The 20,479-nt window shown below is 30.3% G+C and overlaps 1 protein-coding gene across 1 annotated transcript; it reads left to right on the plus strand.

The window, feature by feature from the left end:
• The first annotated feature begins 9,566 nt into the window (after nucleotides 1-9,566).
• On the plus strand, nucleotides 9,567-12,915 carry LOC133690046 (phenylalanine ammonia-lyase). The gene is made up of 2 exons (XM_062110192.1): nucleotides 9,567-10,105; nucleotides 11,038-12,915. The coding sequence occupies exons 1-2, from the start codon at nucleotides 9,711-9,713 to the stop codon at nucleotides 12,785-12,787; spliced, it is 2,145 nt and encodes a 714-aa protein (XP_061966176.1). The 5' UTR covers nucleotides 9,567-9,710; the 3' UTR covers nucleotides 12,788-12,915.
• The last annotated feature ends 7,564 nt before the right edge of the window (nucleotides 12,916-20,479 follow it).

Consider the following 20,479-nt stretch of genomic DNA (forward strand, 5'->3'; position numbering starts at 1 on the left):
TTTGCCCAGCTTCGATCATGAGCAGAAATAAAATGGAGAAACGCACATGGAGACTGGACCTGTGGGCACAGGAGGAATGGAGCTCTCATGGGCCCAGCAATTAGTACTGAACATCGTGTCCAGCAAAGAGGGAGGAAGGAGACACAAATGACCATCATTCTTGACAGGAGATAAAAACTCTGGACCTACAGTCATGCCACGCCAGATGCTGACACGTTGATTAGCAAGCCCCGCCCTGTTTTCTATCAAGGATTTTATTGGATAAATCACTGGTGAGTGGCCTCGATTGATTGAGCAGTTAAAATGCAGCCTGTAAGAATGAGGGATGCCCAGGAGCTCAAAGTTCTTTCTTTCATTTCTCATATTCATATCCAAGAGAAGTAGAAAGGCAATTTAAAACTCTTGGGATTTTTTTTCCTTTTTTTTAATATATTTTTAAATAATAAATATCTTAAAAAATAATCATTATTACATACGCGAAAGAGCGTGGATGAAGCAGTCGTTGAATTTTAATTTTTCTAAGAAAGGATTTCAGTAAGTTGTTAGGCCATTAATTTAATTTGTAGTTTGGCAGAGTTTCAAAGGGGATGGGTAAAAGGAGAAGTTTTGATTACTTTTTGTCAATAATTAATTTGCATTTATTTTGACAATTTCGTCGTGAGTTAGGCCTTCCTCACACCTACTCTACAGGGAAGAATGGACGGAGGTTGTTGCCTACGAACCACGAAGACTCGTGTTTGCCCAACAACCATGGATGTCAACGCTTCTTTCTCTGCTCTCTTCTTCAAGTCTTTTGTTATTGCCTCTCTCTCTCTCTAATATTTATTTACATACCCACCCATCTTTAAAAGTATCCTATTATTATTATTATTATTATTATTATTGAAAACACTAATAAAAGTATGAGTTATTCACCGTGCATAAGTGTACTATTTCTCCTTTTATATTTTACTGTTAATTTTTTTTTTATCTTCAAACTTTATTTTACATTACTTATTATTTTTTAGGCCAGATTAGAAGACAACTACTTTGTTAATTAAAAACAAAATTGGAAAGTGAAGGATCAAAGAAGAAAATACACTGATGATTTCAATATTTTCACAACACATTCACTTTAGTCCTCAAATTTTATATATTATACATATTTGATCCCTCAATATTTTTTTTTGCAGTTTAATTTTATTACAAAAATTTATTTTTTTTATTTCTTAATCTCTAGTTTCAAAGAAGAGAAAGAGAGGTCACACTATTTACATTCGAGTTGATTTTAAGCGGTAAAGAGAGGAAATTTGTTTTCACATCAATTTCGACCACCAAAATAATCTATTTTGATGTTAAGGAGTTTTATTTGGTCAGGAAAGTTCCGCTTAAATGTTTTTCATCTAGAAATTATCTAAAAAATCAGATCTAATCCCGGTAAGGTTTTTGATTTTGGGTTTTTGTTTTGTTTTTTTAAGACTATTTATAGTATTATTCAGGTGTTTAGGCTCTTTTATATGTGTTTCGAGTTAAAAAAATGTTAAAAATAAGTTTTTTAGATAAAAATAACATAAATATTATTTTCTTAACCATCATAATAGCTAAATTCCAGGGAAACTAGATGATGCATGGTCTTAAATTTGTTTTCTAAGAATATATCATCCACCCCAGTTGAATTTATTTTTAAAATAGGGCTCTCATGCTCTGCACTTTAAATATGAGTTAGACGCGCTGACTTAATCTCCTTTTTTTTTAAAAAAAAATCATATCTTTTTATATGTTTTTTAAATAATTTTTAAATTTAAATTTAAAGTAATACCCATTCTATCTGATATTTTTATATAGTTTTTTTCAAATAATGATTGTTTTTTAATTATTTTATATGTATTTAATTTTTAAGGATATTATTTTAATTTATCTATAATATTTTTTATGTTTAATATTTTTTTAAAATATTCTAATTCATCTATAATATTTATTTTTTAAAAAAGAGAAAATAAAATTTTCAGGCTGGATTTTCTTTGGGTTTTTTTTCTTGTTTCTTTTCCTGTATGTGTTAGCTCAGCCACACAAACGTAACTAACAATGATACGTACTTGAAGAATCTAGTCCAGCTGTTTTTTTTTCTCTTCTGTGGTACAATCTAGTCCAGCTAAATGATAAGAACCTCTTTGATCTAACCTTTTTTTTTAATTTTTAATGGGAATGTAGATCCGACTAGTATTTAATAATCGTGTTGGGTTAGAATTGTTTTTGGTCATTCTAAAATTAAATTACCAAATTCTGCTTGTTAGATCTCCAGATCCAATCAAACAATTTACAAATTTGTTTTTTTTTTTTTACAAATTTTCTCATCAAGGCAGCTCATAAAATTGATAGGTTCAATGAATTGGTTGAAGCAGTAGAATTGTTGGCAGGTCAAACAAGTACAGCGCTACCCACAAACATAATGGAATATTTTAGTCCCCACATGCCCCAATGAGATAAAATATCCTTAAATTATTATTATTATTTATATTTTAAATAATTTTTTTATTTTCAGATTATTTTGATGTGTTTGCATTAAGAATAAATTTAGAATAATAATAATAATACAATATTATTTTAATATATTTTTAAATAAAAAATATTTTAAAAAACAACCGTTACAACAATATCAAACATATTCAAATAATATCTTATTATAATAGTTGTTAGCATTCGTTATGGTCATTGTATTAGCTTTTTTGTTATATTTTTTTGGTGCTAATTTTGGTATTCTTATATTCTTTTTAAAGGATAAAACTAGTTCTGTTTGAGATTTGTGACTGTGCCTCCTAATAAGAATGCTTTTTAAAAATTGAATTTGTGTTTTTACCTTTATAGAAATATAATAATATCTTAACCGTTAATTAAACATTTTATTAATGTTTTTTTAATATTAAATAGAGCTAGAAATAGCATCTTTCACAAATTTTAACCTTATCGTAAAACAAAAACAGCAGATGGGCTTTAATCGTATGATTACTTGTCTACGAATATCCACTCATTCATGTCTATGTGATCACATTATCCCAGCAACAATGTGAAAGCACTATTCATTTATTGTTTAAGATCTGATCAACGAGAAATTCAATTTTAATATGCAAAAATGGATAGAAAAGTGATTTTGTAATGTTGATGATGAGGGTAGATTTCTTACCTAAACTGTAATTAATTGCAGGGAGAAAGTAGAGATTAATCACATGACGGCGACAACAACCAAGCCCACTAAAGGGTGAGGTGGTGGTTGGTATGCCGGCACGAGGCCTACAGTACACCTCTTCAAATAATTACGACGACGAGGATTTCCAAATTCAGATAGACAAAATTCAACTATATATCAATTCTTAACCATCAACATCACGTCTTATATACTAAAAACTGTACACTCTTTTTTTTTTCTTTTTAATTTCAATTTGAAGACAACTAAGAGAAAAAAGAAGAGTTAAAAACAGATATTGAGACATAAAATTATTTAGATATGCACTGGTCTATCTATAGGCTAGCGGATAAGATCAAATATTATTTCTTAATGCAAAAAGATATCTATAGATGCTTTTAATATTTTTTTAACATAGAAAAATATTGTAGTTGTGAAATAAAAATAAGATGCTTGTTTATAATAAAATAAATTAATAATTAAAAAATACATAAAAAAACTCTAGAGGCCAACAAACCCGTTTGTGATCTTATTTTTTTTTATAAAAAAATCAGTTACACAATGTAAAATCAACTTGAATAAAAAAATTCCAAGGCAATATCTAGCAAAAAAGAGCGCGTGCGTGTGTGGGGTTTTTATTTTTCTTATTTTTCAATTCTGGTCCCCCAACTTTTAATCTTGTGCAAACAATGAATTCAAATTATTTTTTACAAAATCAAGTATTTACCCAATGTTGAGATTTTTTTGGAGACCATGAAAGCTCCATAGAAAGAAAATAACAATAAATCATGACTTCTAATTTGAAAATAAATAAATAATTGAGAAATACTTTTTTTGTAATTATAATTGTAATAATGGTGAAAGCTCTATAGAAAGAAAATAAAAATAAATCATGACATCTAATTTGAAAATAAATAATGGAGAAATAGATTTTTTGTAATTATAATTGTAATAATGGTAGTATACGGGTCGTATTGGAAAGTTGATTAATCTCCCCCCTTCCCTACACACACTCTCTTTCTCTAGCTATTTAACCCGAGTGCTGCCATGAGCTGTGAATTGTTTTTTTTTTTAAGAAAAAAACCTAGGTATGCAAGCTATTTTCTAAGAAAATTAGAAATATAAATAAAAAAGTTCATACAAGCATCTAATCAAATAAACCAAGAACCATATATATAAATAAAGAAAAATCATTAACAATAACAAAAAAAAAAACTAGAAACGAGATATTTGATGTAGGCTAATATATTTGATCATATAAAATGAGATATTTTCTCGGTTATGTCTGCTGAATTTGCTTATTAAAATCAATAAAAGATAATAAAAACAAAAACAAATGCAGAACTGAAAACATTATGCAAGGTCAAACATATAAGAAATATTATTTAAGAATAAATATTATTTAATATAAAATAAAGCTCACTTGTATAAAATAAAAATAATTATTCAAAAATTAAATTAAAAAAATAATTATTTTTTTTAAATGCAAAACCTACGACCTAAGAAATGAGATCATGATAAACCAATAGAGAAGAAATTAAAGATAACCACAAAACCATTTTTGTTTTTAAAAAAGTAATGTTGAATGTTAAATTAGTAAAAGAAATTGAGAAAAAAAGATCTCGAATCGCATGAACCTGTTAAAGTCATTACCCATGTCAATAGATCAGAAGCATCACAAATGAAAAAGCTCTGAAGCCCATTCCCCATAACATCAAAGGCTAAAGGATGAAACATGATAAAAAAAATAAAACCACACAAAAATTATGATTAAAAGAATGAGAGAGAAAATTGAAATAAAAAATAAATTAGAGGGTATCAATAAATTTTAAATTGGAGGGTTAATTTAAAAACAATTAAACTTCGACAAAAGGAAAAATAAATCAAAAGAATAAGGGCTAAATTAAAAACAATAAAAAACTTAAACCTTGATTGAATGATGAAATTGAAAACCAACAAAACTTTAACAAAAGAGCCAAGAAAAAAAATCAGAAATCAAAAGAATAGGGGCTGAATTAAAAAAACAATATGACAAATTGTAATTCAAGAATTAAATTAAAAATAACTAAAATTTTTATAATAGGACCAAGGGTAACAATAAACAATTAAAAACAAAAGGATTGAAACTGGTAAATCTAAATGAAAAAGGATAAAGATGGACTTTCTCTGGAAGAGAGAGAAAATAAGGAAGAAAAAAAACCATCATCAAGAAACCAACCATTATACGTTAACCACGCCACTTTATAAGAAAGAGGATACAACGACGCATCCAACAACAAAGTGGAAGGACATGTGTGGCCACAGGATGTATCCGCACATGCCACCCAAACATCGCGGATGACACCTACTTGTCGGTGCGTGAACAAGATGGACCAACACCTTTTTCGAATAAAATAATTGTTTCTTAACATAAAAATACCATAATGCCCTTCATGAACATGAGAATCACAAAAAAACCCATAGTTAAGGTACACAAATGTCTTTAGATGCATGCCTTGATTTTTGTATTTTTTAAGGGTATTATAGTATTTCTACTATATTTTAAAGGGCAAAAAACACCCGGTCAACAACTCAATTTTTCTTACTTCAGGGGTAAATAAGCATTTTAACAATTTTAATGTTTTAGAAAAGACTAAAACTCTTAGACAATAGCTCAAGAAATTGTTAAATCTATGAATAAAACTGTATTTTTATTGTGAAAAAAAATAGAAAATAAAAATACATCTCTAAATAACATTTTAACGACTAACAAATTAATTGTAAAGATCAAAACATCTTTAATATCATTATATTTTTTTTTCAACTCAGGAGCATAAATATAATTTTATTATAGCAATTCATAATAATAAACTGTGTTTATTGTTCAGTGAAAAACCCATATGACTCAAGAGTTTTTGTTAATATATCATTGGACTGGAAGAGAGGTTTGTTGAATCCTTGATGACAGAACACCAAGATTAACACTCAGCTGCTCTGCACTCTTAAATTTCTTATGTCTTGAATAAGAGAGTAGTTTGAATCTACATAATAAGAGAATAATACGACAACAACTTCACATTATTGAAGTAGCTAATTAACAGAATATTGTTTTCCAGCTCCAAATAAATAAAATTAAGAGGATATATTATACTTTCATGATTTATAGCTAAATTAATATTAATATCATTTTTCTCTCTAAAAATACTGGACCTTTTTTTTATTATTTTTATTATAAAAAAGATAGATAATTAATTGGAACTTTTAGCTCCATGTAGAATTTTTTTATTGTTTTTAGATTATTATGATGTACTGATGTCTAATAGAGTTATAAAAATAATATTATTTTGATGTTTTTTCAAGAAAAATACATTTTACAGAGCAACTGCTATCATAATATTAAACAAACTTGTTATTTTGGTTCATTATTCATTGGTTTAGTATATAGTATAATGGTCCATTACATTTCTATATTTGGTAGTATAGTTTTCAAAATTATAATATAATGGAATATTATAATTGTAATGACTCACTGCATTACAATTAGAAGTACAAGGATAGATCTAATTGCAAAATAATAATAATAATAATAATAATAATAATAATAATAATAATTTGTTCCTCTCTGCTATTGATATAATTAGACCCTCTATTTCATGTTTTAAAGAATATATCATCATGACAATTTTACATAATATTATTAATTTAATATCATGTATAACAAAATAATGGTTTGTTAATCATGAAAAAAAAATCCAAACAAAATAACAACAAAGTTGTGAGGAATAGATTCACAAGTGTAGAAATTGTATTGAATAATAACTAGCAACCACATGCCCCGTAAGTGCCTTAAATTATTGTTGTAGATAAACAAGGATGAAACAAAAAGATAAAAATCATCAATAAATTTGAAAATATCCAAAACATCCATAGAAATAAAGAAAATAATAAAACAAAATCTTATAATCAAGTATTAGGTATAACTTTAAAAGGCATGGGTTTTTTATTGTGTAAAATTCCATTGTTCATCCTCTCATACATTGCTGTGGATGATTGTGCAATTTTTTTTTATTTTCAATTCGGTCCTCAAATTGTTTTTTGGGTGACTTAGTCTTATTTGAAAACCAATTGATTTTCATTTCTTATAAAAGAGTGAGATTGAAAGAAGAGGGATCAAAATAAAAAAGACATCAAACATGGGATGTGTGCTGTAAGTTTCGTAAAAGATGCACTTTGGTCTTTGAACTTTAAAAATTAAGTATAACCCGAAAAGGCGTGGGTTTTTCACAGTGCAAGGCTCCACTGTTCATCATCTCACATATTATTGTGGATGAGTTGTGCAAAATTTTTTGTTTTTTCAATTTGATCCTCAAACTTTTTTCCAGCAATTTAATCCTAATTGAAGACCAATTGATTTTAATTTCTTATAGAAGAGTGAGATTGAAAGAAGAGAAACTGAAATGAAAAAGGTACCAAACATTGATGTCATGTTATAAGTTTGCAAAAGATGCACTTTTGTCCTTAAACTTTAGAAAGCATGCAAATTATATAATTTCAATACCTCAATGTTTCATATGGTATTTTATAGGTGTTTTGGGTAAAAAATATGTTGAAAAACAATTTTTTTAGATAAAAAAACTTCAGCCCGATTTTTCAACCACCATAATGGTCGGAATTTGAGCAAATCAGACAATGTATTGTCTGATTGTTTTTTTTAAAAAAAACTTTGGGCCGGATCCATTTGCAAATAAAAAAATCAAAGGTCTAGTTATTAAATATAAAATGTTTAATACTTTTTTTTTAAATAACGATTATATTTTTAGTTATGCATTTAAATTTGAAGATTTTTTCTGATTCATCTATAATTTTTTAAATCTTTTGTATGGATGAAATTTATATTTAAAAATATAAAAATTTTATTTTTAGATAATATTTCTAATATATGCTGCCTTACAAGATTTTTTTCCTTTTATTTTATTCGATCAATTTAATTTGTGTTTCTATTTCTATTATCGTTTGCTTGAATAAAAAAATTATTTTAATAAACAAATTTAGCAAACACAACTAGTTAAATGTCCTGTTTTTCAAAACTAAATATCTTGATCTATATATAGATTTTTTCAAGTTTTATTTTTAAATATCATGAATGATTTTTTTTATTTATTTACTCGTACATATAGTTTTCTATTTATTTTATTATATGTATATAGATATATTTTTTGATTTGAACTTAAATTTTTTTAAACTACATAAATGTATTTTTATATATATATATATATATAATAAAAATATCTTATTCGCGATAAAGCATGATTTACGTAGCTAATTTCTATCTAAACACTGGCAATCAGAGCCTATGCATGTGAAATAAAAATAAAAATAAAATAAAATCTAAAAGTAGATGTTCAAAGTGAATATGGACCTAAAAAAAGGATTTTAATGACTTCATGATCACTACTAGACTGTGAACCTCTTAATTATATATTTTTTTAATTGATAAAATTGGTGTTAACAAGCCATTCAAATAAAAAATTATGAGAATATTGAGTGTTTAGCGACAGCTTGCTATTATAACAATGGTGATTATTTTTTGAAATAATTTTTATATAGAAATATATTAAAATAATATTTTTTAAATTTATTTTTAATATTTACAAACTAAAACAATAAAAAAACATTAAATTAACACAAAAAATTAAAATTTTTAAAAACACCATTGATACGGAAAAACAAACATGCACTTATTCTTTTAAGCTAACTTTTGTTCATAAAGACATGAGCTGAACATCCCACGTCATAATTAATATATGATTTGAAACAATAAAAAGGCAATGTGACCGCAAATTATTTGTTTGAGTTTTAACTCTACAGTAAGAATTCAACAAACCATCTATATATTTTGAATTTATTTTCTAAAAATTACTAGTTTCAATATTTTTTAAAATTATTAAAAATTTATATAATTATTAATTTTAGCACTCATAAAATTAATCAAAATACATATAAATTAGCTTGAAAATTCATATTAATAATATTAATAAAAAGATAGGCCATTTTGTGAAGGTAAAAACATGATTATTAGGTGGATCATGTGGTTTTATTAATTACAAGAGCCCATGGATAATATATATATATATAAAAAAGAAGGGCAAGATGAAATTTCCCATTTCTCACCAACCACAACCTCACCACCATGCATCGCACTACCACGATAGTCAAATTTACCCTTCTACGCCAATCGCCAAAATGGATCCACAAAGAGACCACGCTCCATAATATTGACCCTTGAGATTATTCAAGATCAATGGCCACAATTGAGTTTCAACAAACCCACTTTGTCCCCTCATGCTTACCTACCAAGCTCCATGGCTCTATGCATATTGCATACTATTCAAGACTCCCAACAATCTATTATTCTATTTAAACCCCCTCCCCTCCCTCTCTTCTCCTCAGGAAATCCCATCTTCCAAAACCAAAGATTTCCTCTACTGCTTCTGCTCTTCCTCTCACGGCAATCATTTTTCTAACCTCTTCTTCTCTCTCATTTACACTTTAATTTCTTCTAACAAAACGAATGGAGACAATCACCAAGAATGGCTACCAAAATGGTTCTTCGGAGAGTTTGTGTACCCAACGTGATCCACTCAGCTGGGGTGTTGCTGCTGAGGCAATGAAAGGAAGCCATTTGGACGAAGTGAAACGTATGGTAGCTGAGTATAGGAAGCCTGTTGTGAATCTTGCTGGCCAGACCTTGACCATTGCTCAGGTTGCATCCATTGCTGGCCATGATGCTAGTAATGTCAAGGTGGAACTTTCTGAGTCTGCAAGACCTCGTGTCAAGGCTAGCAGCGACTGGGTCATGGATAGCATGGACAAGGGAACTGATAGTTATGGTGTTACTACTGGTTTTGGTGCTACTTCCCATAGAAGAACCAAACAAGGTGGTGCTCTTCAGAAGGAACTCATTAGGTGAGTAGATTTAAAGACTCCCCTTTTAAGCAAATTGCTTGTTTATTTTTTTCCCCTAACGTGGTTGGTGTGAAAGTGAGAGAGTTCTTCAAGATATACTAGAAGGAGAGAGAGTTGGTAACTAGCTAGGTCGAGTTGACTCAATGATTTTTATATAATCTCTTCTATCAGGAGAGAGATATCATAATTTAACATCGCTAATGCCTGAAATATTGATGATTGGTGGGTGGGATGGGATTGACTCGACCGAGTCGCGTGGGGTATGGTCGTCCATTCAATGGGTTGTCTAGTCCAGCAAAGGGTAGAGAGGAGTTTCCATTTAAAGACTTTATGGCCAACTGGGCTCCCATGAAAAGTTCGACATATCAACTCTATACTTTGAAGCTCCATAAAAGTGAGGGAAAATATTCTTAAAAGACAATTCTTTAATGATTTTGAGAAATTTTAAGTGGAATCAAGATTTATGAAATTGTTAATACAAGCTGCCAAACTTTAAACAAGAGTAGGAAATTCCTTTTTTTTTCTTTTCTTTTTTTTACTGATGATGACTTCAAGTCCCCACCAACACATCCTACAGGAATATTCAATGGGGAAGTTTAGGCGAAATTGATCACCAAAAGTGCATTGACATTTCCCTTTGAACTTTATTTTATTCTTCCAATATTTCTTAATTTCTTGACATTGTTAGGAAGCACTTGCACGTTTCGGTAAACCTTCTCTAGCTACCAGTTAGAATGGTCAAAGACATTGTTTAATCTACTGCTTAACTTCATATTTGATTGACTGTTTGAGATCATACACACAAGTTCCATCTTTTGATTTTTTTGCCTTGGAAGCATTAACTAAAAATATGTTAGTACTATTTTAAGTGAAGGCATCAATGTAATTAATTTGTCAACAGTGTTTAATTTTATTTTTCTCCCCCTCTTCAGATTCTTGAATGCTGGGATCTTTGGCAATGGAACAGAAACTTGCCACACACTGCCTCACTCAGCTACTAGAGCAGCTATGCTTGTCAGGATCAACACTCTCCTCCAAGGTTACTCTGGCATCAGATTTGAAATCTTGGAAGCAATTACCAAGCTACTTAATAACAACATCACTCCATGCTTGCCACTACGTGGTACAATCACTGCTTCAGGTGATTTAGTCCCATTATCCTACATTGCTGGATTACTGACTGGAAGGCCTAATTCCAAGGCCACTGGTCCCAACGGAGAAGTGCTGGATGCTGTCGAAGCCTTTAAAGCTGCTGGTATTGATTCTGGATTCTTTGAGTTGCAGCCTAAAGAAGGCCTCGCTCTTGTTAATGGAACTGCAGTTGGTTCTGGTTTGGCTTCCATGGTTCTTTTCGAGACCAACGTTCTTGCTGTCTTATCAGAACTCATATCTGCAATTTTCGCCGAGGTTATGAATGGTAAACCTGAATTCACTGACCATCTGACACACAAATTGAAGCACCATCCAGGTCAAATTGAGGCTGCTGCTATAATGGAGCACATTTTAGATGGCAGCGCTTACATGAAGGCAGCTAAGAAGTTGCATGAAATGGACCCCTTGCAGAAACCAAAGCAAGATCGCTATGCTCTGAGGACTTCACCCCAATGGCTTGGCCCCCAGATTGAAGTGATCCGATTCTCAACCAAGTCAATTGAAAGAGAGATTAATTCAGTGAATGACAACCCTCTAATTGATGTTTCAAGGAACAAGGCCTTACATGGTGGCAACTTCCAGGGAACTCCAATTGGAGTCTCAATGGACAATGTACGTTTGGCTATTGCATCTATAGGCAAGCTCCTATTCGCTCAGTTCAGTGAGCTCGTAAATGATTTCTACAACAATGGATTGCCATCAAATCTCACTGCTAGCAGAAATCCAAGTCTGGATTATGGTTTCAAAGGAGCTGAAATAGCAATGGCCTCCTACTGTTCTGAGCTTCAGTATCTCGCTAATCCAGTCACCAGCCATGTGCAAAGTGCCGAGCAGCACAATCAAGATGTTAACTCGTTGGGACTTATTTCTTCAAGAAAGACAGCAGAATCTGTCGATATTTTGAAACTCATGTCCACAACTTTCTTAGTGGCACTCTGCCAAGCAATTGACTTGAGGCATTTGGAGGAGAACTTGAGGAGCGCTGTCAAGAACACTGTTAGTCATGTATCCAAAAGGATTTTAACTACAGGTGCTAATGGAGAACTTCACCCATCAAGGTTCTGTGAGAAGGAGTTGCTCAAGGTGGTTGATCGTGAAGATGTCTTTGCTTACGCCGATGACCCCTGCAGTGCTACCTATCCATTGATGCAAAAACTAAGGCAAGTTCTTGTTGACCATGCATTGGCAAATGGAGAGAATGAGAAGAACGCAAGCACTTCAGTCTTCCAAAAGATTGCAGCTTTCGAGGAAGAATTGAAGGCCCTTTTGCCTAAAGAGGTTGAGAGCGCAAGAGCAGCATATGATAGTGGGAATTCAGCAATTGAGAATAAGATTAAGGAATGCAGGTCTTATCCACTGTACAAGTTTGTGAGGGAGGAGTTGGGAACTGGATTGCTCACTGGTGAAAAGGTCCGATCGCCTGGTGAGGAGTTCGACAAGGTGTTTACAGCCATGTGCCAGGGGAAGATCATTGACCCAATGCTGGAATGCCTTGGTGAATGGAATGGTGCCCCTCTTCCAATCTGTTGAGTGTTTTTTCTTACTAAATAAATTTGTTGTAATGTTTTTGAACATTGTTTCCAATCCCTTCTACGTTCTTAAAGTTTCATGGCTATGTACTACATAAGCTGCGATAAAAAAGTTTCCATTTCAGTGCATCTTTCTTTCTTAAATTTTGCTGTGGAATTGAAAGGGTGAGTGGTGGTTGGGCGTCTAATTTTTTTACGATCAGCAATATAATTAAGTCTAAATCTCACACTGCTATTGATGCATGTAGAATGAATATACATGTATATTTACGCCTGTGTTAGTTGTTGAAGCAAATTGTACAAGCAAAGCATCTCATTGGAGGATTGACAAGTGATGCTCCTAATTGTTTTTTATCATGGGATGAATTAGAAGTTTTGTTTTGTTGCCGAACCCAAACAAAAATTAAAAGATACTTGTACTTTCAATATGAATTTATTACCGTGCACCTAAACTTATTGTCTCTGTGAATTTAAATAGTAAAATTGTTGTAAGATTATATATCAAGAAACATACAATAATAAAATAATATAATTAATAAAAAATAAATAGAATATATAAGAACAATGAAAATTAAGGGGTGAAGAAAAAGCTCTTTTATTTCATATGAATTTATAGTTATATGTGTGTATATCATTCTCTCAACAATGCTCTTATTTATAGGCACATAAATACTTGTGTTTCTCAAGGGTCATAAGAAGATGTAGATTCAGATGAACTTGGAGAGATTCAAATGAACTTGATGATGATGAATGAACATAATAACGAAGGAGTGTAGAAAGATATCTAAACATCCATATACAATGTATGCTTTTATAACACTTTTCCTTGGATGTTTATTGTACAACTTTACGCATTGAAAACTGCCTCATTAAAAACCTTGCCAGGAAAACCTAATAGGACAAAACCTAGGCCAAGGAAAAATGAGTGTAGTGCGTATTAACCCCTCTTCATGAATATATCATCTCAAGTTTTTAAGCTATCTTATTCTAATATTGCATTGCAATCCTTCAAACATTGTAGTTGGTAATGTTTTAGTGAACAAATTTGCTAAATTATCTTTCGAGCGAATTTGTTGAAAATCTAGTAGATTTGTTGAACATCAATGTCGCTATACTTTTCAAGGTTATATGTGAAGAAGAATTTTGATGAGATGTGTTTTGTCCTATCTCCTTTGATGTATCCCCCCTTTTAATTGAGTTATGTATGCAATATTATCTTCATACAATATGGTTAGAGTTTCTCAGCTAGAGGATAAACCACATATTCCACGAATATGTTGAATAATTAATCTTAGCCACACATACTCACGACTGACTTTATGGATTGCAAGTGTTTCAGCATGTTTAGATGAAGTGACAACTAATATTTTCTTTGTAGATCTCCATGATATAGTAGTATTACCACACATAAATAGATAACTTGTTTGAGATCGACCTTTATGTGGATCATATAAAAATCCTGTGTCAGCATACCCAACTAATTTATGACTAGCATTATTTGAATAAAATAAGCCCATATTCGTATTTCCTCGAAGATAATGAAAAATATGTTTAATTTCATTTCAATGTCTCTGGGTAGGAGAAAAACTATATTTTGCTAGCAAGTTCACAGAGAATGTTATATCAGGTCGTGTATTATTAGCAAGATACATTAGCGCGTCAATTGCACTGAGGTATGGTACTTTAGAACCAAGTAATTCTTCGTTATCCTCACGAGGTCTAAAAGGATCATTTTTCACATCAAGTGACTGAACAACCGTTGGTGTTCTCAATGGATATATTTTATCCATATACAATCTTTTAAGGTCATTTTATGTGTAAGTTGATTGATGAATGAGAATTCCATCTGCTAAATGCTTGATCTGCAAGCTGAGATAAAATTTTGTTTTTACCAAATCTTTTATCTTAAACTCTTTCTTTAAATAATTTACTGTCTTTGATATTTCTCCATGAGTTTCAATAATATTTAAATCATCAACATACACATCAACAATAACAAAATCAGATTCTGACTTCTTTATAAAATCACATGGGCATATAGGATCATTTTTATAACCTTCTCTCAATAAATATTCACTAAGATGATTGTACCACATGCATCCTGATTGCGTTAACCCATATAATAACCTTTGTAACTTGATTGAGTAAACTTGTTGGGGATTTGAATTATATGCTTGAGGAATTTTAAATCCTCCATGGATTTTCATATAAACATCATTATCAAGTGACCCATATAAATAAGTTATGACTATATCCATCAAACACATATCTAGCCTTTCACGAGTTGTCAGGCTAATAAGATATCGAAATGTAATTGCATCTATTATAGAAGAATATGTTTTATCAGAATTAATGTCAGGTCTTTATGAAAACCTTTGTGCCACAAGTCGTGCTTTATATCTTATGATTTCATTTTTCCATTTCATTTTCGCACAAATACCCATTTGTATCCAACTAGCTTTACACCTTTAGGTGTTTGGATTACATGTCAAAAAACTTCATGTTTTGCAAGTGAATTTAATTTTGTTTGGGTTGTTTTTTTCTATTGTGATCAATCATTTTTGGATCGATATTCTGCGACATATTTAGGCTTAAAATCCTCATTTTCATTAATGATATCAAGCGATATATTATACGAAAAAATATTATCGATAATTATTTCATTGTGGTTCCATCTTTTCTTTGTAAAGACATAACTTATCAAGATCTTCTCATTTTTATTGTTTTTAGATACCTGAACCTTTTATGGGGTTTTATGATCAATTATGTCTATCTCCTCATGAATATTTTATTTCTCAATAATGCCAATTTGATTATTTGCTCCTTTTCTTTTCCGAGGATTTTTTTCTTTTGAACCAGTTGGTCTTCCACGCTTCTAGCGTGCTATAGACTCATTTGCTATAATTTTAGTGGATTGTCATGTTGGGACTTCAATCCGAGTTTGAGCATTTACAACTGGTATATGAGATTTAGTTACTCCTTTTGAGTCAGTGAATGCATTTAATAGCTGATTTGTAATGTCTTGCAAATGAAGTATCTTTTGAACTTCTTATTCATATTGTTTTGTATGAGGATCAAAATTCAATAATAACAATACATTTCATGTAATATCTTTATCCAACTATTTAATTTCTCTCCCCAATACTGGAAACATAGTCTCATCAAAATGACAATTGGCAAATCATGTTGTAAATGAATCACCTGTTAAGGGCTTAAGATATTTAATTATTAATGGGGACTCAAACCCAATATATATTCCCAATCTCTTTTGAGGACCCATCTTTGTACATTGTGATGGATAAATTGGAATATATATCGCACAATCAAATATTCTTAGATGAGAAATGTTTGGCTTGTGACCGAAAACCAATTGGAATGGGGAGAATTTGTGATACGCTGTTAGCCTAATACATATAAGTGTTGCTGCATGTAAAACAACGTGCCCTCAAACAAAGACATGAAGTTTTGTTCTCATGATTAGTGGTCTTGTAATTGATTGGAGGAGTTTAATAAGTGATTCAACAAGACCATTCTGAGTATGAACATGGGCAACAAGATGTTTAACGTTTATCTCAAGTGACATGCAATAATCATTAAATGCATGTGATGTGAATTTACCACCATTGTCAAGACAAACTGTCTTCATTATATAATCTGGAAATTTTGCTCATAATCTAATAATTTGAGCAAGTATTCTCGCAAATTCTAGGTTGTGAGTTGATAATAAACAAACATATAACCATATTGTAGATGCATCTATTAATACCATAAAATAGCTAAATGGTCCACATGGTAAGTGAATGGGCCCATAAATACCACTTTGAATACCTTTCAAAAGATTCAGTCCCAACTTTAGCTGGTGATGGTCTAATGACCAATTTGCCTTGAGAACAAGTAGCACGCGAGAATTCCTTGAATTAAAGAATCTTCTGGTTCTTAAATGAATGATCATGTAAATTATAGATAATTCTTCATATCATTATTGATCTAGGATGACCTAACTGGTCATGCCAAATAATAAAATTATTTGGGTTATTGAACTTCTGGTTCATTATTACATTGACTCTGATTGTACCAATACTTGTGTAGTATAAACCTAAAGATAAAACGAATAATTTTTCTAATATTTGTTTTCCAGTAGAGACATTTGATATGATGTAAAGATATTCTATACCATTGTCATTGGCAGTCTTAATATAATACTTGTTAAGTCGTATATCTTTGAAATTTAGTAGATTTCTCCTTGATTTAGTAAAGAACAAAGCGTTATCAATAATAAATCTTGTTCCATTAGGAAACATTATATTAGCTTTTCTGGAGCCTTCAATCAAGTCTGTTGAACCTCATATTGTATTTACTTTTGCTTTCATCATTTTCATATTTGAAAAATATGTTAGGTTTTGTTCCGGTGGCCTTTTTTTTTTCATTCCTTCTTTTCTCTCACCTCCTCAGTTCCAGATCCAACCCCTGCACATTTTTAAAGTAGCCATTCAATTTATTTTTCTTTTAGATTTGGTCATTGTTCTTTTTATTGCTATTTTTTTATTTTAAATTATCCATATAATTGGAATTTTCTTTCAATTTAATCCTCATTTGTTTTTTCACCTTTTAGATTTAGTCCTTATACCTTTTATTTTGATTTTTTTAATTATTCTCTTAATTAAATTATCTTTTCAATTGCATCCCTCAATATTTTATTTCATTCTTTTAATTGATTTTTTTTCAATTGTATGCCTCATTATTTTAGTTTATTTGATTTTATGTCAGATTTGGTTATTATTCTCTTTTTTGCTATTTATTTTATTTGTAATTTTTTTTTGTTGGAACTTTATTTTTCGATTTCATCTCTTAATATTTCATTGATCAAGATTTTGTTACCTTTTGGGTCATAGGTTTGAAAGATTAGGCTGGGTTGACTTATATTTTTTTTTCCAAGTGTTTTTTTATAGTTGATTTTTGTCGATGTCATTCTTCTATAGGCTTATCATGATCTCATATGTCAGGCCACATGTTTTGCATATTAACTTAGTTTTGCCCTGAACAATATTATTTTTTAAATTTATTTGTTATTGTTGTTGCCTGATTTTTTTTTCATATTACCAAATTATTCAAGGTTTAACTAGATTATCAAATTTTTCTTATTTCTTTAAAAAGACAATCATTTCCTCAACATTTTTTTTGGATTGATAAAAATTTGATATGGCTCGCGGCATCGCGCGAGCCACCAATCTAGTAAAAGACTAAAAGATGTTGGTTGCTAGCATTTTGTGACCAAATAAAAAGAATAAAACTTTATAAAACTTGATCAAACGCACCAATATCTATTATAAGGATCTTGTTTTAGTAAATACTAGCCTTAGTGTTTATGCTTTGCTGTAGGGTCAAACTATTTTTTTATGCAAAAAATGATGTTCAAGTATTGAAATAGAGTAAAAGGAACATTATAAATCGATCATGATAAATGTGTAACAACACTAATTAGAGCTGAGCGATCATGGGACACTCCACCAATCATACAATTAAGATTATATGACTCAAATAACCTGATAAAAAAAATGAGAATTATAAAGCCTTTTGAAAAACTATGTTAACTTTTTAAACCCGTGATCCGAGTCTTTAAACCCGAAACACTCAATCTAGAACAACCATGTAGACCAATTCCAAATAAATTAAATATTAAAGGATAAAATTAAAAAAAATTCAATCATACAAAAGAATTTTTTTTAAAATAACAATTCAAATAATGAGGATCAAAATCATTATTACTACTAATATTAATAAGTAATATCATCAGTGTTACCATTATCATTATTAGAACTATTATTATTTCAATTATTATTAAAATCACCACTACTGCTACTACTACTATTATTATCACTATTATTATTATTATTATTATTATTATTTCAATCATTATTAAAAACACCACCATCACTATTGTTATCACCAAAATTATTACTATCATCAATATTATTATGACAACTATTAATACTATCACTATTGTTATCACCATTACTATCAATATTAGTACTCCTATCATTACAATTACTATTATTCTTATTATCATCACTAAATTTTTATTATTATTATTAGTACTCCTACAACAACCACCACCACCACTGCTACTACGATTACTATTACTGCTACTACCACCACCACTACTGCTATTGTTACTGCTATTGCTACTCATTAATAATATTATCATCATCAACATCATCATCATCATTATAATTACTAATTTGATTATTATTATTATTATTGTTATGGTTATTGCTATTGTTATTTTGCTATTTATAAATATATTGAATCGGCCAAAATACCCTCAAACAAATCCATAATGCCTAAGACACTATATGAAAAGACAAAAATATCATTGGTTTAAAGGCAAGTGAATCTTCATGTATATGAAAGATAAAAAAGTCACAACACTGTAATGATGAATAGAAAAATATATGGGGCCACTTTGAATCATCATCCATTTTAGTATATTTGTTATTTTAATCCTTCTTTTGAACAAGTTTAGTTGAACTATATACTCGGTGGTGAATTATTCCATTAACAAATAATTTATCATCCTGAATTAATTAAGAAACATTGCGTCTAGTTAACAAATTATAATTGCTTAATATTATCTGTGTGTGTGTGTGTGTGTGTGTGTGAGAGAGAGAGAGAGAGAGAGAGAGAGAGAGAGAGAGAGAGAGAGAGAGAGAGAGAGAGAGAGCAGTAAATCATGTATTGATTGCAAGGATCATGAAGGATTAAAGTCCTTTCATTTATTTTTTTTACACTAGAAGAAATCAATATCACTTGTTTTTTTTTAGATTTTTAGGAACCTAGCATATTTTTTTTGTAAAATATTACAAGCTAAAAAATATTTAGAAATCTAGCACGCTTGATCAAATCGTAGATAGCATCTGCAACACATATAGGTGTTATTTGCTATTCCACTTAGAGACACATCCTAAAACATTTTCTTCTACCATTAACTCCCTGCCCAAAAAAATCACAATTCGCACAATCCAAATAACTGGTTTTCTAGCATCAAAACACAATTCACGTAAGCAGCACACAACATCTTCAATTATAAGTAACAAAATTAGATCAACGATTAACTTAACATAAATTTTATTAAAATTAAAATAATTATGTATCTAATCATAATTCTCATAATATATAATAAAATGTATATCTAATCATCACCTCAGCTCAAGGAAGGGCTTGAAGCACTTATGGACGGGTATAAAGCATCAACCCCAATTAATCCAACTTAAGGACGAGTCTATAACATTTGTGTATGTGTGAGGAGGACTAATATCACCCCAGCTTATGGACGAACTTGGAACGCTCATGGATGGGTTTAGGATGCTTGTGGAGTGACCAACATCCCCAACACTCTTTGATAAGCAATCTCATCTTCCGCTAATGTCACTTTAAGATACTCAATCTCCCAAATCTCTTAAAGTCCACCACGACATAAATCAAGTGAAGTGTTGGCTATAATACATTCCATTTTATCGACACCTTTACAAATAGTCGATCAATACCTTCACAGATAGATGTTATTGCTTTTCGAGCCTCCTTGTACCAAGTAATAAATCTATATACATACATTAAAAACTAATCAGTAGCCATCATTCATAATAACATTAACAATATTTAATAAATATTGTATGTAAAACACAATTTTCCAAAA

The sequence above is a fragment of the Populus nigra genome, chromosome 3 (genome assembly GCF_951802175.1).
Source record: "Populus nigra chromosome 3, ddPopNigr1.1, whole genome shotgun sequence".
NCBI classification, from domain to species: domain Eukaryota; kingdom Viridiplantae; phylum Streptophyta; class Magnoliopsida; order Malpighiales; family Salicaceae; genus Populus; species Populus nigra.